Source organism: Agrilus planipennis, unplaced genomic scaffold (assembly GCF_000699045.2).
Source record: "Agrilus planipennis isolate EAB-ADULT unplaced genomic scaffold, Apla_2.0 scaffold123, whole genome shotgun sequence".
Lineage (NCBI taxonomy): Eukaryota > Metazoa > Arthropoda > Insecta > Coleoptera > Buprestidae > Agrilus > Agrilus planipennis.
Window position 1 is genome coordinate 494,733 of NW_020438894.1, and position 25,270 is coordinate 520,002.

General features: G+C 33.5%; 1 protein-coding gene across 7 annotated transcripts in view; it reads right to left on the reverse strand.

The window, feature by feature from the left end:
* The window catches only part of LOC108739386 (Kv channel-interacting protein 1), a 73,340-nt gene that overhangs the window by 31,148 nt on the left and 16,922 nt on the right, over positions 1-25,270 (reverse strand). Inside the window, exons 1-2 of one of the 7 annotated variants that reach the window (XM_025973074.1) lie at positions 19,885-19,948; positions 6,488-6,955 (exon numbers count right to left, since the gene is read on the reverse strand). The exons of 4 other annotated variants lie outside the window; for them this stretch is intronic. In XM_025973074.1, the coding sequence (XP_025828859.1) occupies positions 6,488-6,704 (217 nt within the window). In that variant the 5' untranslated portion in view covers positions 6,705-6,955; positions 19,885-19,948. Of the gene's footprint in view, positions 1-6,487; positions 6,956-12,700; positions 12,911-19,884; positions 19,949-25,270 lie in introns of those variants that run through there. 2 more of the 7 variants (XM_025973072.1, XM_025973073.1) reach the window with 2 other exon arrangements.

Below are 25,270 nucleotides of genomic sequence, written 5' to 3' on the forward strand. Positions count from 1 at the left end.
ATTGGCAGAACCGTCTTGTTCACGCGAAATATTCCTGTCTATAAGAACTGCTAGTGGTGTAAAAACACTAACATCATTATATACACTTATGCGTATCGATTCAAAGAATTTACCCTCATGTCCAAATCCTTATATGGTTATTTATTTGTCAGTCTGTCCGTTTATTACATAGTCAACCATATTCTTTGTACAGTGGAGATCTCGAAGGCTAGGTATACCTAATGTGTAGAAGAAAGTTGCCAAATTTCGATTTTTTTTATTTAATTATTTTATGGAATAAGAATTTTTTTTATAATCCTTTTGTACATAAGCTATAAAAACACAAAAAATATTTACAAAAATATTTATTTTTACCTTGAAGAAAAAAAAGGAAATTAAAAAAAGTCTCCTAAAGTGGGATGCGTATTCTTAAAAATTTTAATCAAATAAATAGGTTCTAAAATAATATATTTAGTTAGGTTGATAATTTTGCATACGAAATTGTACAACTCTAAACTTAAACGACTAATTTAATTACTTAATCTCTATGAAATCCTGAAAGTCTGTACAATTCTGTTCGTTTAAAAACAGTCATTAATTCTCTTTTATCTATACTGCTGCGATCGATTTTGTACAATAACAATAATATCACTACCATTGCACTCGGCACCCAATGATTAATATGGGAGCATTCAAACGATCTGTTTGATAATTAGCTACCTTCAGATTTGAATTTAAAGCCCTTTGTACCTTTTATATTTTGCAACATTTCTACTAATTTTCTGCTCTTCATTCACTAATTCGACAATAGATACACATTCATCATTGAACGTTAAAAGTTCAATATTGAATTTTAATATATATTAACAAAATGATACCTACTTTCTTTTGATAAAAAGGTACAATAATAAAAGATACTATTTATTTCCAAGGATTATGCACAACAACAATTTGTTTTGTGTTGTATTCACTTATTGATACTTTTTAACCTTGATGGAAAATTTGTCCTTCAGTTGTTGGTTGAAGCAAGTATCAGTGTTGCTAACGTAACCGATCATTTCATTCCGTTAGTCTAAATAATCCATCGGATCTCGTTGATTAGCGATCGCATTAGAATATAATGCTAATTAAAATATATTTTTAAGTTTGTAGGTAATTACCCGCTTCGTCGCAAAAACATGCTTATGAATGTACTTGACTTGAAGTGGTTTTCCTCCGTCGAATTTTAAGATGGAATACGAGCTCACGTACAAATATTACATCGGCACTCTGGGCAACGTCAATTAGCACTGGTGCCGCTAAATCGTCCCGCACAAGGTATTCGATCAAAGAAATAGCACAAAAACACATAAACAAGAAGCGCTTCTTCATTTGTGTGTAGTAATTACCACTAGCTCTCGAATTAGACTAGCCCTAAAGTATCTTGAGACATGTTTTTTACAAGCCTGCCGTACTTTTTTGGATGATCTTTATCCTTCTTTTGATGCTGCTGAGGAAGCCCTTTTTCTAAACTCGAGTACAATGTATACTCCATTTCAAAAAAGAGGCACATCTGTCTGTCCAATGCTTCGTGAAATTCTATAAAAACAATCTAACAGAAGAAACAACCAACCACAAAATTAAGAAAATAAGATTTGAAATTACTAGCAAAGAGTTCATGGTGATTTCTTTATATACAATGATCAAAGTAATATAATAAAGTTAAAAAAAATATCGGGTTTCATCATCTTCATAGTAATAAATTTTAATTGAAAGATATAATTCTGTAAAAATTCGTTCTAGTAAATCTTAAAGAAAGATTAATTGTATATAAACCATAAATTTAACGTGTTTAATCTAAATAAATAGGGAGTTGTAAAGATATCAGCAGCAGGATATTTTTTATTTAGATCTGAATAACTGATGAGTTTATTCAAAGAGTTATCAGCAAGTGTATTGATACCTCAGAAGTTCTTCATTTTGAAAAATAAATAAAATCAGTAAACGATGCGGTTACTTAGATATACCTGTCATCGGCTAATTTCAAGAGAATGCTTAGTCTTCAAAAAAACACAAAATTTGTTACAAATAACTTATTGTACCACAATATACTTCAACAGGTGTAACGACGATAATGTTTGAATAATCAATTTAGTTTTCGGTTTGTTTTACGCCATTTATTGAATGATACGGTGACATATGAACTATTATTCGCATATTCAACTTTCAAGTGTTTTACGTATTTCTCGCATTTACTACAACTCTTTCTGGCAAACGTCTGCAGCATACATGTATAAACTACTGTGGATAAACTATTGGTGCATTATTTACCAAATGTAAGCAAAATATCAGTTCGAAGTTTAACAGGTAGGTAACATTTTTAGTTCAAAAGTAAACTATTCGATATGCGATCATCGTTTAATGGAGGATACGAATAGCAATTCCAATGGTATTCTCGTATATTGCAATAGTACAACACAAACAGCACCATAAAATGTTTAAATAACAGAACACTACATAGTTCATTCCTTCTATCAAAGTACATACTAGGCGCCTACTAACTTTTATACACAGCTGTAAAGTGTTTATGAGTTAAGGCTTACCTTTAGATACACATTTACGAACATTCTAGATACCAATTCTCTTACTTGACAAGAAAAATGTTAAAAAAGACCTCACATCTTGTAATCTACAGTGCAGGTCAGAATTTCGATCAAAAATTTTCATCCTCAAGAAAATTTAAGGATAAGAACGCAAAACAAAATTATATCAATACTTGGAAACAATAAATTATGTATCTAACAAAAAAGCCAAGTCAAGATATAGTAATCGTATGCAATCGGAAGGACCACCTCTGATGTAATAAACTTCTTGTAAAGAACGGAAAAACCTCCCCAAAGATTACTAGGTACATACCTGTCTATCTTTTTTTTACATTATTTGCAAAGTCGTAATAATATCATCAATTAGTATAACGGATATTAAGCAGAAACTGTACAGAAGTTCGTGTTATGTTTCTTCAATCGTGTGCGTCGTTGAAAGAATGCAGCAGAAGTCTAACTTAAAATTGTGGTTGCTCGTTTGGCTGGTTAATAGTTTTTATCAGAAGAATTTGCTGCGCTGTGTGCTATGTAAAAAATGAGAAACCGAACTTTCGTTCCTTCCATAATTACGTATTGAAACTCAATGATATGATCATTCACGGCAGAATAATCCTTTTAAGGTCGTTCAACAGCTCGGAAATTTTCCCATAACAGACTGACTGTGCTACTTTAATTCCAATTGTAAATATGACGGATAGAATGATGATCGTTCACTTCCAGTCTACTTAAGCCCGATTTTGGACGCAATCGATCTTTAGAAGTAATTACATCAGCCACAATTTGTTTTGGAACGTTCATTAAAGCTCGCTATTAAACTTTAGATAGTACATATTGGCGTATAAATTGTGAATTAAAATTTGATTTATTTTATATCATAAAATTTTATTTGTTTTCTCCTATTTTGCTTGTCTTTACAACAGAATTTGCTTTCCGCCACTTTTTATTCTGTTGGAAGTGTTCTGTCGTCCATCCGGAACAGGACATCTCTCAAAAAAGGATTAAAAATGACAATCAAAGTTACCAGTGTAAACTAAGAAGACCAGAGAAATAATAATGATAATTGAACGTTGATTTACATATACGTAATCCAATCAAAAAGTAAAAAACTTCGCCATATTATTTCTCAATTCTAAATCGTCACTTGTATAGAATAAAACGTAATAACGCTTCAGTACTTAGGTACTTGTTTCTAACGAAAGGTTTGTGACAGAATAATTACACGTTTGACTTTTGAAATTTCGTTAGTGTTCTCTCACATCGAAGTTTATAAGTTGATAAAGGTTATAAAAGCGCTGCAGAATGAAATCAAAGTGTCTTTACCAGACGTGAAACTTGTAATGATTTCCAGGAATGTAACCGAAGAAAGTTTTATACTGTTTCAACGGATTCAGTTCAATCTAACTATGGTGGTAAACAAATAAACTTAAAATTTTTCATACACGTATAATTAGCTGACAAATACATAAAAGGCATTATGGAAACAACAATTTTAAATACGCAACATTTTTCTCAGTTGGTAGTATACTGCCAGTTGCTCGATATTAATTATCTTCTTTGTAGGGATTTATATCTTTTGAAAACTAATAAGTTGAAATCACAATCGAAAGTTGATAGTTTCGATAAATTCTTAACCAAGAACATAATGTTCTAGATTGATTACACTATCATCCAATTTAGGCAGCTCAGTTAACTGCTTGATTGATATAGGAAGATACACAGATAACCGTAATTGAGATCATTAATTGCTTGTCCTCTAACCCAGTGGTACAGAAGTGTCTGCCTTTCTAACAATTTGGTACCAAACATTTGTTCATACACTTACGATAATAGTTTATTTAACATAGTAATTCGATTTCATTTTGGTCGTATGACCATCGAACCAACCAAAATATTTCCTTTCGATTGTGTATCTTATCAATTCTATCGTTTCTAAAAATAACTCTACATCTTACGTAAGTGCGTGTGTTGAGAATATACAAATAGGTGTCTTTGGGTGGATCTACTCGAGTACGATGTAAAGCCCTGGAGAACGGTGAGAGCTTTCGCTGAATAGATTTCTCATTGTCGAAGGAAAGCAAGTTTCTACGGCAATGTGTCAGTAGATGTACCTACATAAAGGTGACTTCCGTACACCATTGTCACCTACAATGTCGCGATTCTCCAAAAAGAGTACCTACTTCGAATTGAATTTCAATGCATGCACCTAAGTCTCAATTTATTACGAGCTATTGAGTTCAAAGAAAAGAAAACGTCTGTTTGATGTGTTATTATTGGTAAAACACGTTTCTCAAATACTGTATTTTTAAGTCTGTACCTATAAGGGAGACATCTATACATCTACGTTAATTTAAAGAGACTTATTTGTTCTGATTGACTGGATCTACTAGAAGCTCAACATTTTAATTGCAAAATAATAGCGAGCAGTTCCATCAAGACAATAAGCTACTCGTTACAATGATAAAATTGCCTACGTTATTTATTCAGTTGCTTCATCGTTTAGCATTGTAAGACAATAGCTTTTTAGAATACCACTTTTCATATTGCACATTTTTGAAATACAGAATGAATTTTTCCTAAGATAGAACACCCTCTCTTACAAATAGATTGTTTAGCATCGATACATCAAATACTTCGCTAGTTATTACTCCTCGGCGTTTAGATGCACCATAAATAATTTTCGATCCAGTAATGAAAGTGTGTACAATACGATTTTTTCTCGGCGATCCAAGATATTGACAGATTTTGATTTAGCGCCGTGCGTCTTTCGCAAGTGTGTTTCATATTCTCGCATATTTTTTCTCTAACGATCGTTTTCTTCAAGTTTCATATTATATTGGAGCAGACAAGTTGTATATTTATGTTCTCGTGTTGAGGTGGAAGATGCGGAGGAAGTCATAAAAATAAAAATGAAAGTCTACTCCTTTGGAACAAACTTATACAGATAGGGACGTTTTTCGAATTTCTCTCACCGCTCGTTGACGCAGCATCAATTTTGAAAATGGTGCATATGTAAATTGGACGTTGATAATATTCAAAAGAAATTTTTGACCCATCTAAGAGAAAAATTATTATTTTGGCAATGTTCCTCTCTTCGGTAATTTTAATTAGAATAATAAATAAAACTGTACCGACGCAGAGGTCCATACAATCAAGTTGGGTCAACAAAAACGTCAAATGATGCATGTGTATAAACAGCAAGACGGATGACCCAATTACAAAATGCAGGAACAGAGAGGTAGTTGCTATTTTGTGACAAGAAAAAAATAAACCATTTTTTAAAGGTGTCTTGGTTGACAGTGTGAATAAAGGATGGTATACTGCCGACGCTATTTTCACTATCGGTGTGTCTTTCCACCGTTGCAACACAATAGTTGATAAATTGTACGTTTTGCTTTTTGAAAAGAGTCACTTTACAATATGCGAAATTCCACTTTGTATTGGCAAAAAAATAAAGATATGGAGGTGCACCTACGCGATTGGGGATGAAATAGACTACAGAAAAAGGTCATATCTAAATCACTTTCATCTTTTTACGTTAAAATATCTTATTGGACGTACTTTGCGCAATAAAAAAATTAATAAAACAAAACAATTTTAACGTAGCACTGTCAGTAACTTTATTAACACACTGATCTCAGTTACGAAATCATCTTCAATAATATGTTAGTAATAGTTTAAAAAAATATTTTCTTCATTCTACAAATTAAACGGTTTGTAGTCCGCCTGGGTTTATGTTATTAACAGATTTCTCAGAAAATCTATTAAAAAAATAACTTCTTCGTAAAGCACAAACTTTTTGGACAAAACCAATTTCTTTACTTACAATCGGTGTGGGAAGGGGATGACGGAGCCCGTCAAAGGATTGTGTCTTGGGGTTCGCTTTAATATATAAGAACCATGCATCAACTACTGTTTTGCTAACTTACCTAATGCAAATTTCACTCCAGTCCAGGCCTGTTTTACGTATCGTACAACCCTACGATAGAGGGGTCTATGGTCCCTGGTTTCGACCACCACATCGCTTTCATAGCTCTGCTCGTCGGCCGCACTGTTATTGCTATCAATGTCTCTGTTATGCCTCGTCTGATTCCGATTGAATTGTTCGCGTCTTAAATTGTCTTGGACTTCTACCATCGAGTACATTATACAATGTACGGCATCGTACGTTTGGGAAGCGCGTACGGCGCTACGCCGTTCTCACAGCGTTCGACGCATAACGTTAGCGAACGTTTTCGAACTCAACTTATCGATATTGTTGTTATTGTTATGATTACACACGACTGCTGTCCAACGGGAAATACGTTTGCAAGGGAGACATGCTGTTAGTAGTGAACGCATTGCTTGTTAGTTGAACGGGTAGATGGATGAGCCGGTATCGAAACTGCAGCTCCTGCCTGAAAAGGAAAAGGGATTTAGAGAGCTTCTGTCAGTGCACTCCGGATACGTGTCAAGTGATTGCGGCAATTTAGGGGAACGATTCTTGCTGACTTAGCGATTTCGTCTCAAAGGAGATAATATTAAATGCAAGCCCACAAAAGAGCAGTGCTTGATCAGGCGCCAATTCGATATCAAATTTTATAAAACTGGTCAAGTGTCACATAATAAACTACTGTTATTGTGTTTATTGTTTTTTATGAATATCTCTCAGTCCAGGTGTATAGTTGATTGCATATACATAAATCATAAAAATTTCGCGAAAATTAAACACCACCGTCCAAAGGACGATGAGTTCAGTTGGTATTCTACATAATTTTTAACATTTTTGACCTGCCGTAAAATAAGTTTCGAAATCGTTATTCTGATAACCTTGAAAGAGAGAATGAATTTAAAAGTATTAATACATTAATCTTAATGTAACTCCTCACTTTTGGACATTTCGTTCCTACAAATGCTGGTGAACGGACAGTCTCCGAATTACGCCGAAGGGTAAGAGGCAAGGCTTTCTTCAGCCTGCGTTCTTAGGAATTGGTGCGTGGTGACTGGAGATAGAAACATGTGACTGACAAGATGAAGATGGCAGAAAAGTGAAAGATTATTCGTGAAATGACTGCTTAAATAATCCAAGAAAACCATAGAAAACTTGGACCATAGCAGACCGATACCCAGAATCGAAACGGTATCCTCCAAAGTGCTGAGCAACAATAAAATTTGCCATTCCCAAATTTTAATCGCTATCAATCTACTTGGCCAATGTAATTGCAAAACAAAATAGCTCACTAAGTGAAATCGATACGAAAATCTAATAACAGTTAAAGTTATACATTTCATCCAATAAAATACTTCCCGTTTGGTACTTCAACATCCATCTGCATGCAGGAGCAGTTTTAACTTGTTTTCATCTTCATAATGCAGATGAAATACATCATGGCTAGTAAAAAGTTAAACGATGTACGAAATGGATGACAGGTGTGCCTTGTTGGCAGTCTGATGAAAAGCACACAGTTGTTGCAAAAGAACGATTTCATAATGAATGCAGTCGAGAGACTCAGAAGAATAATAAAAGCATAATTGGAAGATTACAAAGTGTACTTCTAAAAATGTTGTTATTCGTACTAGGTAACTAGTTAATTAATTAAATCGAACAACGACTTCCTTGAAGTACTTTAGATTTAAAGTAAAATTTTCAGTTAAACAATTGTGTTAGAATTTTGAGAAATCGTATATGAGCTATTAGTGAATTAATTTTACCAACCGCAGATAATCTCAAATTAATGAGAAAGAATTGTTGCTACGGTCATTCTCTTGCCGGGAATCGAACCCGCAGTGGGTGAAATTAATTTACAAAAATAGAAAAATTCAAAAATATCTCGTATATGAGATAGGTAGAATTTTTTGGAAACGTCGCCTGCCATCCGTCGTTTCAAAATATTGGTTTATGTGAACATATAGTACATATACGTACATATGTGTCACGAATCATTACTTCAACATATCTAAGCAATTATTATTTAGGGCATGCTCTTAGTGTTCGTGTAAATTTTATTAGCCATTAAATGAAATTTATTGGCTACGGCAACACACGTCTGTACACATTCTCGTGATTAATATGAGAAAATGGCATTCGAAATCGTGTATCATTCCACATCAATCGCTATTTTTCTATCAAATAATATATGAAACATTTAGGCAGATTAATAGCATTTTAAAAATTTTTTTATTCTTCAAATTTCTTTTTTTCTATTAAAATAATAGTACATAACTAACATGTATATAGCTGACAATAGATATGTCAATAACTTTCATGGATAGATCAATTTAAATCTGGCACCGTTTTAGCAAGGTGGTTAATCTCATTCGCGGAAATCTCCCTGTATATTTTACACTAGACACCGCACCCTTTGACATAAACATGCAAGCTAAATCAGCTCGCATGTGTAAGGAGTGTCCACAATAAGGAACGCACACACGACTTTTTGTTTAAATCAATATTCTAATTTTATTAGTCCACGTCCTTTGCAAAATTCGAAGGAATTTAGCGCTTCACATTAATATATATATATCTAAATAGCCGGCTAAAATTGAATGACATTGAATGTTATTCCCTTATCTGGCCCTTGATTCGACGCGTCCTTGGCTTGACGGCCGAGGCATTATTACGAATGATTTTTATTTTTATGTCATGAACACACACGGAGGACGATATCAGAATGCTTTCATTTCTCTGCCTAATTAAACGAAATCCCTGTTCGGGAATTTCTTCATGAACAAAACGAAGAAATACGATATTGCCTATTGAACTTTTTTCGATGCTCCCGGGAACGGACGCAGTTTTCTTATTCATCCCTCCGTTATCCTGCTTTCATATATTCCCAATAGGTAACCACAGAAATATAAAAATTCTTCTTACAATTAAGTAGTTAAAATCATCTACGTTAAAGCAGTATTTTTATCTAAGAAACAGTACCTTCGTACAACAAATAAGTCACTCATTTTTAAATTTTAACAGTGGAAATCTGGAAATATGAAAAGTCTAGGAGCGAAATAAACGTTCTACAAAATTTTCATACTGTAAATGATTATTGTTGCATGCACGTACATGATTGGATACATTCAAAGTACCTATACGGTGTCTTTTAAAGCAAATGACAATTAAAACTCTTTCAACACCTGAATATTTTACAATTGAATATAGGTGTAGCTAGCTGAAACTTGCATGAGTTTTCTCATGTGATAGAAACGGGCCTTATTGCATTCAAATTGTACATTACGAAAACGTCAGCTCGGCTATTAAACATGTGCCTTACTGTACATCTAAGCACGAATGGAGCTCTAGGTAAATTGTAAGCAGTGAGGGTCAATATTCTTAATAAGACGTAGAAGACATGTAGAAGTCGCGAAGCAACCCAAGGCCCAGGTTCATGAGATTCTGAACTCCCTCTACATGGTGGTTCCACTAAAACACGTACAAAAACTTTAAAATTATAGGAAGGGCGGTGCATTATAAAATAGCAGACGTTTTGTAAGTTGCCTCTTTAAGGCACCGAAGGAGGGTTCAACCGAATTGCTCTTTTGAATTTGTATAAGTTGATATATAAATAAATTATTCATTCATGACATTCTCACAAACTTACATGGAAATCGCGTTACCCTAGTCGTGACTGGCTCTCATTACAAAGAAAAATCATGAGGAATCAACGGTTTGAGTTCCGGAAATTGAATTTTTGGATAGCCCGTTTCAACTCAGGACCATATTATGAATTGCTTGATTTCCATTTGGTGAATCGCTATAAGCACCGAGCATCACCATTGACATCAAGCGTATACTCCCGAAAGCAAAATAAGACGATTAGAAAAAGCACACTGGAATAGTAATAAGATTCTCTATTCACTCCCAATGATAAAGAAAAGTTGGCTAATTTTGGATACTGTATTATCTCAAACAGTTTTTTATAATTTAAACTACAAAACGAAAGGACTTTATCATTTTCGGATAGAATATCCACTTTTAGAAATCGTTTTTAAATATGAAAAGGTGCTCTTGCTTAAATTTTCATATCCTTCGCGTTAAAACAATTTTTGTGTTCATATCATGCTTTCACTAAGGTGATAGCATATTTTAATTACAAAGAGTGATTAAAAATGCTTTTAGTATTAAAAAAAAAGGTAATGTATAAAAAGTATTCAAAGTAATCCATGACCACCTTCAACAGAAGAAAATAGATAAAAGCACCTACTCTATCTCAGGAAAACACTTTAGGAAAATTCAAAACTATATTACAATTTTTAGAAACATCTATCAAATTTGTTCGATTCCAGTACTATTAGTTTATTACCGTTTGTTTAAAAACAAGTTGTTCAGCTTAACGACAATTGTTTGGATATGATCCAAACTTTTTAATATCCGACCTACGATTTCTGAGTGAAACACCTGCTGCTATCGCTATTGACAATTTCTAAATTGGTTTACTTGTGAAAATCTGAAAATTTCTATTGCTCTACATGAATCGAACTCTACCATTAAATAATATTTTTAAAATAGTCCCTATCCAATCTACAACATAATAGTATCTACGTGGAATCACAACGAATCCGATTTATCGAATTTGCATTTTCAATTACATTTTCAGTGAATACCGAGCCGCTTATGTCTTATTTATTCCGACCTTTAAAGGGTCTTGTAATCTCAAAGGTCAATGAAATTTAAGACTTCATAAAAAATTAAATCGTAATATTTCTAAATGGAAAACTTTTTATTACTTTACGTTACTTTTTCAAGTATTGAACAATACAACAGTCGAGCCTTTTTTCATTTAATTAAATGCCAAGAGAAAAAGAAAAGAATTTCACTTCTGTGCTCGCAAACGGCTTATAGAGAAATTAGAAAATTATTTTTAATGGTGTATATTTGAAGCACGGCTCTCTCTGGAGAAGCATTGGAAAAAATAGGAATTAGTGAAAGCGCTGTGGAAGTAAATAAAGAAGGAAGAAATAGGATGAGAGAATCGTTTTTGATACATGAAGGACTAAAGTTAGTGACACCTCGAAATCAGAAACAGGAATAAAGAGGAGCAAAAAAAAAGACCTGGATCAGATTACTCTTCGCAAAAAGTTTATTAGGATATAGGATGTGGTAGTGGTCGGACTGTCTTCCCGTCTCCGGACTGACGAAACCATTATGACAAATACTTACTTATTGTCAGTGGCGTCTAATAATTTGCAGTGTTTCAAATGCTATGGTTAAATAAACAGTTTTCTATTCTGTTGGATAGATTGTTCGATCTGATATTTTGAAAATTTCCGAGTCCGTATATAGTAGAGAATGATGTAATGCACCTCGTTTGTATTACACTCATTATCTGTAGGGAAGCTCTATGTTCACTGGAAAGTATCGGGAGTGGCACATAATTAAAGTGAAAAATACACCCATTTAGTCAGGTACACTTTTTCATTTTAGAATAGTTTCAGCCTCTACTTTTTTCTTTACAGAATCACTAAACCTTTTAAATTTTAATGAGCTTCAAAAAATTACTTCCATTTTCATTATTATTTATCTTCAAATAGTTAATGACAACATCTGAATTAGGGTTCAAATATTCAAGACTACCCACCTTTTTAAGCAATAAGCAGAGCCCTAAAATTTAAGTAAAGTATTTTATATAAACCATTATCATTAATCAAGAAACTTGCTTCGAGTTGCTTCTAATTCTTATTAGGGTCAAAAATATAAAGCGCGAAAAGTTACAGGATTATACGCTTACGTGTACTCGTTCATACGCCATATGGTGGGTGGTGTAAATAAAGCAGGAGAAAGCGGTTTCTAATTTCATTAAAATTTTATATCATTAAAGGCTTCTTTGTGCATATTTGTAAAAGGATTTATCATGTCTGATTGGAGATTCAATTGTGACGCATCAGACATTTTACTCAATATTACTAAGTAACGGTCCACTTTGTTAGAATTTAATAAAAATAAACTGGGTAGAAAGTAGGTACTCGTAGACATCAAGCGGTTATACACTAAAAGAATAAATTTACTATGATGTTACAACTTGTTACAAATATTTAAACATCCAATTACTTATTTATTATTGAAGTTAATTTCGATTACACATGTTAAATATCAACTTTTTACAAACTTTTAAAGTTGTATATACTTTGAAAACGTGAATATAGCTTTCGAAAATTCAATTGTTACTCACCAACATTTCACTTTCGTTACCGCACTGTTAGTTACTCACTGGTAGGTGTAACGTTCGCAATTATCTTATCATAACAGTTGAAGTTATGTGAAAGAAGTGCAGTGTCTAACTGAACGCTGCGAGTTGTCCTCTCTATTCATCCACTTCGTCCTTTCGCTGCTAGGCAACCTTCTTCACGCACCCTCTCCAACGCAGGGCCGTCATGGAATGTAATAGTGTGGATGTCCTGGATTCTTTATTTTTTTCACTAAACCAATTAATGGCGACGGACCAAAAAAAAATTCGATGGAATACGACTGCTGAGACCGCCATAACAATGACATTTGAAGTTCCAAAACATTCGAGATGCAAAAGGGTACAACGCCCGAATCACGGTTACCATGGTTACGTACAAATGATACGACGTTGACATCAACTTGTTGCACGTTGTTTGCGACGAGTTCAGGCAGGCGCCCTGAATAATTATTTATTGAAAAGCCACCAAATCGCACATTAATTTTTCTGCCAACTTGATGAACACGGTTGATTGGAAATATTGAATTGCGTTTTTGTTACTGCTCTTATTCATATTTAAATGATCAAACCTTTTCTGCAATAATTGATCAATAAGGATTTATAAATATTGGAAACTTTAAGCTAGCAATAAATGCGTTTTATAGCATGTCAAACTCAATTAAAATCATAAAGAAAACTGAAATGCTTTAGGGCTCTTAGTTCGGAATGAAGAAACGAAATCTACGCCATCACTTTGTTGTTCATCTGTCGTCTCAGCGACCAATCATTAAAATACATAGCTATAGGGCACTTGCCGTTGACCTAGAAACTTGGAATTTGGCAAGAATGCAACTTCAATTTCTTTGTTTCTGTTATACAATGTCACAAATAAATATAGATCAATTTTACTAAATAATTGAATCCAAGTTTTTTACTTCTATTACTTAACTATTTACTTCGTAGTACAAGAAGCACTAAAGGTGAAAAAGACAATAATGGCACAAGAAACCACCTGTATGCTCGTGAACGTTAATTTGGAAATTCGAAAAAGATTGTTGACAGTGCATGCTTGCAACACGAATCGAAGCCTGGGTTGTGGATATAGGAGTGCTACTTTAACGCACTTTGATTAAGGAAATCGTTCACTTCTTCATTGATTATTATAATTAGCAATTGAGATAAGACATAGGAAATTCCATAAAAGTATACCAGGAGAAACGGAACTAATAACATTGCGAATAGAGCTGCAGAGACATTGGGTGTTGTACAGCCTAAAGCTTTACCTATATGTCAACAGAAGAAGAACGTGTAAACGAAATCTATGTCAAAATTTCTGGAGATTTGGAAGCCGCCAATATTTGTTTCCAAATAGTGCTCTGGTGTGAAAATCAGCAGGAATAAAGCATGCCTTCTTTCTAAAAAAAAGAGGTCGCTACGTGCCAAGGTCCATTGGTCCTTACATATAGAAATTTTTAAAATAAGTGAATTTGTTAAAGAGCTTTAAGGAACAAAGAAGATAAAAGTGCCAGATTAAATTACCAAATGCTCATTTGTTTTATATGAGAAATGAATTTTTGTTCCTCATGCATGTCATGGGTTTATGACTTGTGTACATTCGCATTCTAAATTAGATTTTCGTATGGTTTGGTAATATTAAAAGCGCAGGGTAATTGAAAACCAGAATAGAACATAGCGACTTTTTAATACGTAATACTCTAAGTCTCGGAAGCAGAAATTAAATTTCTTTCGACAAAAAGAATTATTCATTATAACACAAGTAAAGTTTTACTGTAGAGACGCAATAATACTTATCGTTAAGACTATCTGCATAATAAAATTGAATTAAAATTGAAACAATATGACGAAATGAAAATTGGTTGAACACGTTTCGTTCTTTCATTCGTTCGCTTATTCCTTCCGTTTGAGGTCTTTATTTCAGTTTTAATTAACTTCGTTTGTGAGTTTAAAATTATCCAGGTAGAAAATAACATTTTATATTTGCGAATGCTTTTGATTCTCTTTGCATTTCTCGTTGCTTTTCCGTTCAAATAGAATTTTTCAATATAGAAGGCGGCAACGGACTTCTTTCTTCGATACATGTGTGTCACACTACTTATATTATGTCAGCATTTACTTCTTAATGAATGGATGAGTACATGGCCTCCCTCAATAACTGCTTACTAAGCTATTAAATAAAGTACGGTTTCAAAAAAAAAAGAACTGGTAATAATGGTCCTTTATCGTCGTCGATAATTTGATAATATCTATACGTACTTGGCGACGTCAGCTGAATAATTTATTGGTAGAAAATGGCAGTGGAACGGTTCCCGACTTCTCAATTTAATTTTCTCCAAATTTAAACACTTAAGAATGTACGATAACAGCAATTTATCTCATGATACTTAAACTTTGCCACATCTTAATATTTGAGGACCAAGTTGCTCCATTACAGTAGAAAACTGATTTTGATAATTTGCTATAAACATACATACATTTCATCGTTAAAGTATTCGACCTATTTGAAATTCTTTTGGACCATTGTTTTTGAGAACGACATTCTTGATCCAATCTAGGTCCTCGCTGCTTTCTTATTATTAATACCTGAGTTTTGCTGTATGTCAAGGTGTTTTATTTCCCCATTGATGAAATATCTATTGGTAGAATTTTATGATAATACCCTTTTACTTTTATCTTGTCCGTTATTACTGCCAGATGTTTTTTTCATAACCCCCATTTCATCTAAGTTACCTTAACAGTTATGAAATTTTGCCAGAAATTGAATAATATTACCTTTAGAACAAACTTGTAATAAAGCAAGGATTATCGTCAATGTCATAAACAAATTCCATTTTGTTGTGTTTCAGACGGTCCTGAATTATTCATCGACTTTATTTCTGACTTGTGCGAATGAGATTATTAACTCATTTATTTGGGACTAAATTACGTAATGCTTTCAGCAGGAGTAGTTAATTACCAAAACACCAACCAGCTTCGATATATCTCTAACTTTTTAATGCCCAATTTAGATTTAATCCTCATAATGCCCTTTTAGATTTCAATTTACCTTTTTATAAATGCCACGGTAACTGCTACTCTTTTAAGCAGCGTCGATATCGCAGCCTAGTTTCCATTCCGCCTAGGCGGATATAACTAGGCACTAATTTATGCATAAATACAATACATCCATACTGATTATAACACACCATTCATGACATATTGTTAAGTCTAATCGTTTACCTGAGACGGCATTCAATACGCCGAAACGACAAGGATTAAATATTTATAAATTAATAATAGATATTACTTTTCCTGTAATAAAAAACGTAGACCATCAAATTATATTCCCAATTTACTTTTTATGAATCCAAAGCATATAAATTTTTAAGGTAGGAAATCGCTACAATAAAATTATAGAACGTAAATTTTCCCATAAAATCTTTAACAACACCGTTGCTTAAGATAAACCAACTTTAGACGATAAAATTAAGATATATACTCATCTATGAACTTTGGAGGTCGTAAAGCTACTATATCTCTACTGATTCATATTAAAATTATGCCCTTAGCTCATAATCAATATGACGAGAATAAGAAAAGGTTTATGTAAAACGTATCTCGGGGGTAGAATTCATTATATTAAAAATACACTGTGGATATTAAATTAGTGAATACTGGGTACCTAATGTAATGTACCTAATGACAACAGAACATTGAAATGTACACATGTAGAAAATACTTCGATATAAAGTACGCGCCCGATAATTGTAAATTACATCGTTTTAAGCGTAGTCGAGTAGGATGAACTAAGTCGTAACTAAGTTTGTGTGTTAGGTAACATACGTTTCTGCTTATTTGCCCATACGTTGTAATATGAAGCGGTAAAAGCCAGAATACGTGCCGTACATCGTTGAACAAAATACACGTAATCTCTTAACAACGTTGTTACACTGAAAAAAGATTGCATTATGTTATGAAGAGAACCGCAAAATTACATTTTAACATTAAAAATAAGCCTCTCGCTAACTTATGGAGTTTGCAATTTGCCAAAAACAACTTTTGAATGAATGCAGACTATCCAATCGATCTTCCTCTGGTGGTGTACACCTACTGTGCTTTGAGCAATTAATTTGAAATCTGAGAATACGGCTCGCTGTCCTTTATATACATATATATTAGCAAATAAATCAAACTTGAACGTTGATTTCGCGTTATATATGACGAGTGATTAATCAATCGACGTAAAGGATTAGGAAATAAATGCCTCTCCGTCAAACGATTGCTCTGACAGTTAGTCAATTGTCGGTAGGTAGGTAGGTACCTATTGTATGTGTTCACGTTCACTGACATACTCGTCGCGCATATCGCAGTGTTAATTATAAGCTAGAAAGGCTGTCATGTCACAGGCAGCACCGGGTATAGTGAGTAATCTCTTTTACCGTAATCATATTAAATTGGAGCGACATGAACCAACTTTCCATAATAATTATTCGAATACGATTAGAATGTTTCACTATTTTTAGGGGTTTTGGATAAATGGTATAATTAGCACATTGACCTCCTTAAGTCATGTGTATTACTCATTCCTTAGCATCTTCACTACGTTCTTCTTTCATTATTCTATTCATTCATTCCTTCAGTCGTTCAATGAATATAGTAGAATCTAAACGTTTGTTCAAAATATGAAAAGTGTCGGTCTGGGTTTAGTTTTCCTATTTAGATTGCAACAATCCAATGTCGTAAAAAGGACCGAAATTGAACCTGTTACAACAAAGTGGCTAAATAGAGACTGATGATAGGGTTGTTTTTGGATAAAGGATTAAATTTAATCGAGCTTACACGTTATCTCCTTTGGCGCAACAGAAAACGGAATAAATCAGCATGCAAATGAGAAAGTGTAAAGCAAGAATTTAGTCGTTAAATGAAATGCTGCGGGACGCTGTCGAATAACTTGCTCAGTAACGAGAATTTATGACGAAAAATTTTATCGGCTTTATTAGGTATCGACTTTCATCACTGCAAATCTTTTTCCTATCTATACATCTCTGGTCACAACTAACCCGTCTTGATAAAATTTTTCTTCTTTATTTTTGCGTCTATTTGCGGTAATTCTTTATTTGGCCTTAGTTGATCGGTTATTAGTTTTGATAAACTTGAGTAATTTATCTATATTTAATTTACCACCATTGGCTTTGGATTCAATTAGAATTGACATACTTACTTCACTTGTTGGTGCCACCTCAAATATTTACTCCGTAATTCTGTAAACGAGTCCGAAACGACATTCTTTATTAAGGTGAAACAGTTTCATATTTTATTCCTTTTTTTATTAGTACGCACGAATCCAAACGGTAATAAATTAAAGTGCTGGGGATTATACCCTCCTGGTGCCTTATTCAATTTATCATCTTGATTTTTTCTCTTGTATTATTACAGCAGATATAAACAGAAGTATTCATTTTTACCTTATTTAAAAGAGTATAGTAGAGAAAAATAATAATTAAGCCTCATCATGACATCTATCTGCATGTGAAACATTCGACTGATGGAGACCTTCGAATCTAGAGTTACAAACGTTCAATTTTCTTGAAATCATCCATTAATAGGTCACCAAACTTCAGTAAATGTACCTATAGTGTTTTTGGATTAGCAACCAATAAATAAATAGAATAGTTGAATTAAAGAATTTCATATTTTTCAATTTATACATATTACTACACAATATAAATCAGCTAATTCATTTCTTCCTTTGTTTCCAAGTGTCTTTTTTACATTTCGAATTCAATTTATTTCACCTAAGTGAGAGAACTTCTAGGAATGAGTGTCTATTCTGTTTCTAAAAGTCACTGTTATCTACATTGTCAAACTTTATCGGGCATATTCACATTTATAGTCATAATATCTGTCTTCTTCCTGCTTATTTGTTATGATTTCCAGCATCATTAGCTAAAACTCAGGCTTCACAATATCAAGCAAGCCACTAGGTACGGATAATTTCATAATTAAACCAATAACATTCATCAAATGACCGGATCCAATGCTTTTCAATGAGATAGTTTGATTTCTAAAAGTAGACCATCACTTCCAAATATTTACATTGGTCAGAATTTTTTCTAAATCACTTGCAACGATTTGACGCAAATTAAGTCCGCAGACGGTCCACGAAGAAAAAACGGTTTATTTTTAAAGTAAACCTGCAAATATGAGCCCTAACTAAATACTCACTCTAAATTAAGCCTGCTTTCTTTAAAAATTCCCCAATATCATAATAATCAAATTTTGTGGCGCCAAGCACACACACTAATCTGACTACTTATTGCCGCAGTTACCCGTAAACCAATCGGTGCTGTCAAGAAGTTTATCTACAATTTTTAACAGCTGTTTTTATACCGTTTACCAAATTAAATTATAAATTTCAAATTGTATTTATTGGATAGGTACATATAAGTAAGCCATTTCAACACCGTCTATAAATGGTATCTACGCTGTCAAAGCTTTGTCTGTCATCAGAAAGGATCGGTTGTATCATTCAGACGAGTCCTTTTTCAAACTTCTAGGCTTCAATGTTGGTAAAGATAAATAATCAACTTGTTGCATATCCTTTTAACATGACAAACTTTATAGAAAGTATCTTGATATTTAAAGCATGCACCCATCGTCATGAAAACATACTTTCAATGTCCTTACACGTTTTTTTATTCACATTTATATTTCTTTATTTTCAAAATCAAAAAAAAAAATGGCAAGAAATGGTGGTCAAGATTCAGCTTCTTTTAAATTTCGAACGTTTATTTTGTACTTCCGCTCTGAAAACTGTTTCTCAAATATTTTCTCTTATCTTTCGCAAAAAAAAATCAAAATTCACATTAGCAAGTTTAACAACCTCAAATTAATTTTGGCAAACAATGAAACCGTGTCATTCAAGCAATAGGTTAGGGTACAGATAACACAAATGCATGTACATATTATGTATATAAATAGGTATGTGCATGTATATTATGTATTGCGACCGCCGTCGTCAGTGGTATCAAGGGATTTCCGCTTAGAAAATCGATAAGTCCTCGGCAATAGAAGAGCAACTGGATGCCATCCAGCAAAATTAGTGAAATAACATTTCTATAATATACCGTTCGCTGTCGCGTCAACATCAACGTTACAACATCAATGATACACCAAAGTGACATTTAACTTACTACGGCGTAGTTAAATTGTCAATGGCATCGTCATCTGTTTTATAGTACACTTCTACGGTATTTACCCATCCACACTAGACTGAGAAATGAAAAGGAAACACCGTCTTCGAAGCTTTCCCGCTGCCTAGCAACCCACCATCGACTACGCCCTCTCTTCCTTTGTTAAACTCACGAAAGAGCGCGTTTTAAGCAACGACGCCAACGGCGACGACGTGCGTTCGTTCAGTTTGAAAGTTTCATAATAAACGACAATAAAAAGCTTATAATTTAAATTAGCATGTAAACTAGTGACATTAAGCTTCATCAATCAGCCAAATCGAATCTGATAAACTGTGACATATTCTTTATCGCGGTTAAGCATTACACATCAGTATGTTTAATTTCTTTCGTTCACAAGAATAACTTTTGTACAACATTAAGCAATTTTGATTGGAAACTGTCGGAGCTTACACCCGTAAATTTCACTTTGGGGCTCTACTACTGCCATCTACAGCAATTTTGGTGCTACTTTTCTCGCTTAATGGCCCAAAAATCGACTACTTTTATTCTGTTTTAAAGGAGAAACTAACTTTTCACTTTCAATCCCAAATTCTTACCCTTCGATTGTTCTTTTTACGGTCGCCGCTCTTTTCTTCAGCCTTATACTTCTCGTCTTATTTTTATTACTACAGCTTAGTTCCACATAAAGGTTCAGGCAAAATATTTGAAGTGAATAGAACTACACAGACGGCCTCTTATTTATACTGCTGATGCAACAATAAAAAGTTGATCATTTTCAGTTTTTATAAAATGACATTTTCACGATAGTTGAAGGATGCATTTAGGAGACGAACTGGACCTTTAGTTGATTTTGTTACGATTAAAATAATTACAGTTAAAAATGAGAGAATTATAAGGCAGATATATCTCATTCGAAAGCGTTTCAAAAAATTGGAAATTACCTATTATTAAATACGAGCACAACATCTTCGCAACTTGGACGACAGCAAAAACGGTCATCGATCCCAGAAAACCGAAAGTAATCATGCAGAAGGTCGAGGTTCACGAATGAGATAAGTCTACTCGTGTTGGATAGCGGTTACCCCATCACATAGAATGTCACGTTAATTCGATTATACATCGCCCTATCCTAAGATCACAATATGGATGTGAAGCTTAAGAATGGGCAAGTGTACGAATAACAAAAGATAGCTAATAAAATAAATCTGGAACGAATGGTCGCCGGATTGTCGTTGGAAATAATGTAAGAAAGACTATTATCAACGTACGAGTATATAACAGTATTCTGATCGAAAGGTAATTTTCCCCATTGTACGTATATTTGTTTATTTATTCATTATTTAGTTTGAATATTTAGGTGGCTATTCCATAGACTTTTTTCAAAAGGTGTGAAACTAACAAGGGTTCGTCCTTGCCTTGCCGTAAAAGTCCCTACGTTCCGTTTTATCTGAACCCAAGTCAAATGTTCTTCCATTAGCTGTTTTTTTTATTTTTTTTTTATTTCACTTATAACTTCCTCTAATCTATTTATCTATACTAACATTTACTATACTCTTTAAAGTAATGACCGAATAGATCGAAACAATTGTGCAGTATATTGTATTATACATTATCGTTTAAATATTCTTGTTTTATTTAAATATTTATCTACCTTTCAATTTCTAATACAACACATTTCATATCTTTGAGGGAATTACAGGCACGAGGAAGAAAAAATGAAACAACGACGTATAAAAGACAAAACAAATTAAAATATGATAAAAACAGTTGCGGTTGTGGCGACAGAACGCGCGTCAGCTTTAAAAAACAATTTGAGAGAGCTTTTTCTTGACAGCTAAAAAGTAGTCAACTCGTGCGTGTTATATTTTCAATCGCACGTTATTGTTAACGCGTGGAAAAGCTACTTAAACTTCTTCTTTCTGCTTCGGTGCTAAAGCTTTTCCATTATAAACAAGAAAACAGAACTTTTTTCCGAAAGATTGAAGAAGTATACGACAATTTATGCCAGGTTCCTCCACCAAAAATTAAAAAGAAATAATAATAGCTCTGACTTCTATTTTTATGTTAGTAATCAAAAATGTATAATAAAAGTAATTATTTGTTTGTATTTCAAAAGAACAATAATATTAAACACACAACTGCCAAATTAAAAAAAATCACAAACAAAAAATGAAATACACATTAATTTACGTTTCTGATAATGCCTTCCTTATTTGTTCCGTTTTTGCTAATTGTTTGTTGTTTTATCCGTTGTTCTTTCTTTATAAATATGCATTATAGAGTAGGTTATGAGTAATAACTAAGCATAAGAAAATAGCGCACGTTATGCATCTAATATATACGACCAAAACAATATTTAATTGCATCTGAATCCTTTGATGCGATGAAAATTTATTAAAGCAACTTGATATGGAGAAAGGGAACGTAGAGAGCCAGTGTAGGTTCGCCGAAGGATATTCAATAATCCTGTCCATACCAGAATTTCCGAAGCAGTAAAGACTCGAACAATTCCTCAAATAATTTGCAGTAATTAGAATTGAGCTCGGCTGCTAGCGCTTACCCACTAACCTTGAATGGGGTGTCGGAGAACAATACGTATGAAATCCAAATAAAGATAAACCCTCTAACGGAATAAGAAAACAACAAACATTATATAGTTTTAAATTATGTCTCTAAAGCAGTCTATGTTAATGAAGACGTGAAATACAGTTTCGTAGTATTTCATGGTGATTGATAAGGTATTACTTGAATTCGAAATACTACATTTTGTAGTAAATGCCTACAGACGGGAATATACATTCATATTAACATGATGTTAATCAACTTGCTTGCATGGAGCAACTTCGGTTTGATCGGTAAAATATCGAAAGTATGATGAATTTATGATCCACATACGCTGGTTTCGATAAATTTTAATTTTGAATATTGTTTTTTATTTTAGCAACTAATGGCTTTTTTATACCTCAATTTGCATTTTAAAGGAATATTAAAGCTTGAGCCCTCTTTACATTTTGGGCGCGCGATTATGATAATATGCCTTGTTCGCGCTGTTGAATTTCAGTCGGCACTGATCCTCGCCACCTCCGTCCATCACTTTGCAGTATATAAACTCCACAAATCCGTTTGTTACGGTTCAAATAGCATCAAAAGGATCGTCGAGTGAAACATTTCAGTAAAATTTATCGGAGTGAAACCAAAACTGAATCTAAAGGAATATAACCGAGACTTACCTTCACCTTATTATATTATCGCAAGACTTTACATGTTATACTAAACTGTTTTGGTAATAGCGAAAACACATTTTCGTTGCAAAAAAACATAACAATTTACTGCCGATATAATTATTATACGAAAGTAGGTAGGTACTCTTCATTATCCTTGTCTTCCATCACAAGGACTATTTTCCTTCAAGTATCTACGGTTCTATTTTAACGACTGATCTCTTTCCGGATAAGAAAAACTTGCGCTTTACTCCAACAGTTGTAAAACTTTACCAGAATATTCTAATACCTATAATAATAACTTTGAATCACATTCAGAGACAATGGCCCAAATAAACGTTTTATACAGAGATTCTCGTCTCCTAGTAACCATATCTTATGTTATGGCTTCTGTGACGGATCCAAGGCCAACATCTGTACTGCATTATGGATGGTGCATTTAACAACGCGCGTCTCGCGACTCTTTACACTTGGAAGAATCTTAAGTAGTTTTGAACGTCGACATGACAATGAAACGTTATCGTTTTATTCAAAGATTCGTGTTTGCATACATCTATAAACATATTTGCTTCGAATGTAGAACATCAAATTTAACTGGTAGGTGGCAGTCTTTCTACATCAATGGAAATCGTAGACATAGAATAACAAAAAATAACCAACAAATGCTTTAAGATGTAGAAAAAAAATTAATTTCTTGTTCTCTATTTATTATTGCTTATGGAGATTCAAAATTATCTATATGCATTTAAGTACCTACATTATTAATTCCCACGTTGTTCGTTTAGACCGTCTTTGGGCCACGCTAGTTCGATTTCAGCGAGTTTTGGACTTTGCCCTTCACCTAGCCATCCTCATGTTTCCACTCTCCATTTTCCTCCTTTGCTCCATCGACGATGTTTGAGTTTGAGAAGTCTAATTTGCCTCTGACGCCCTTCATTTACTTGATTACATGTCTTTATGCTTGTCTATGACCGATATCCACTGCTTTTATTCCCATTTCTTCCAGGTCTTTTTTACTTTATGGTGCCAGCATACTTTTGACTTCTTGGTCTTAAAGAACATCCCTATCTGTCTGGTTAATCTTTCTGGTTCCGTTCTATAGGCAGGTATGTCTAAAGAAAATAGCTCTCCTGTTTCAGTTAGTGTCTGAGATCTTTTCCATTTTGAAATATAACTCATAAACGGAATAACTCGTCCTCTGGTGATGAACCAAAGGTTTCAGAACGGATTACTGTCTGGTAATGTGTTAGTTTTGTGTTGGTCGAGATCTTCCCGTTATTGTAGATGTCCATGGTTAGTATGTACGCTAAATTCATGTCATTGATTTTCGACTTCATTACTTCTTTTTCTGTTAAATTGTTTTCTATCAACTCTACCAGATATTTAAATTTCTCCCTACTCTCGCTTCATGGTCATCCACTTGGGTGCTATTTTGATGTTAGCGGTGTATTTTGCCTTCTCAAAAGAGACTGATTTCTAGGCCTATTTTATTTGACAGTTTTTGGAGCTAGGCGATTTGACTTTTGCTATCTTTCGATAATATTCTTTTTTTATCAGGTAGATACTATAATCTAAATATCTGCATAATTTTTGCAATAAAAACAGAAGTTGCTAGCTTTTATTTATTTTTAAAACTATCCCAATACAGGAGCAGTAGTGATAGGCACAGAGTCTTAACGGATACAGACGTAGCTAGGTATGGTTGTAATTTAAAACGAATATTTTCCATTATCGTAATCCGCGAAAACGGGATTAGAGTTCAGTTCGTGTGAAATTAATCCCTACGGCAAAGCGGTGTAATTGCGTTTGCATATCACCACCCTGCCCCGCTAGAGCAACTACAGGGGTAGATGGCCACCTGTGGTAACGTAAATAAAAAAAAATCAAGATAATCATTTATTCATGGTCCTGAAAATAAACTAACGCAAAAATTCGAATGTAGAAATAGAAAATTTTAATTAACAAACCCTATAAACCGTGCGTTTCATTAGTAGAATTATAAATATTGTAAGACATCATTTTTTATGAAAATACTGTTGTCTTAAGTACATACCCATAATTTATTCTATTCATCTAATTCCCATAAGAATTAATGTTCCGAACGACGTGGAAAACTGATTAATAATTACATACATCGGGAGAATCAAAATGAACATTTTTATTAG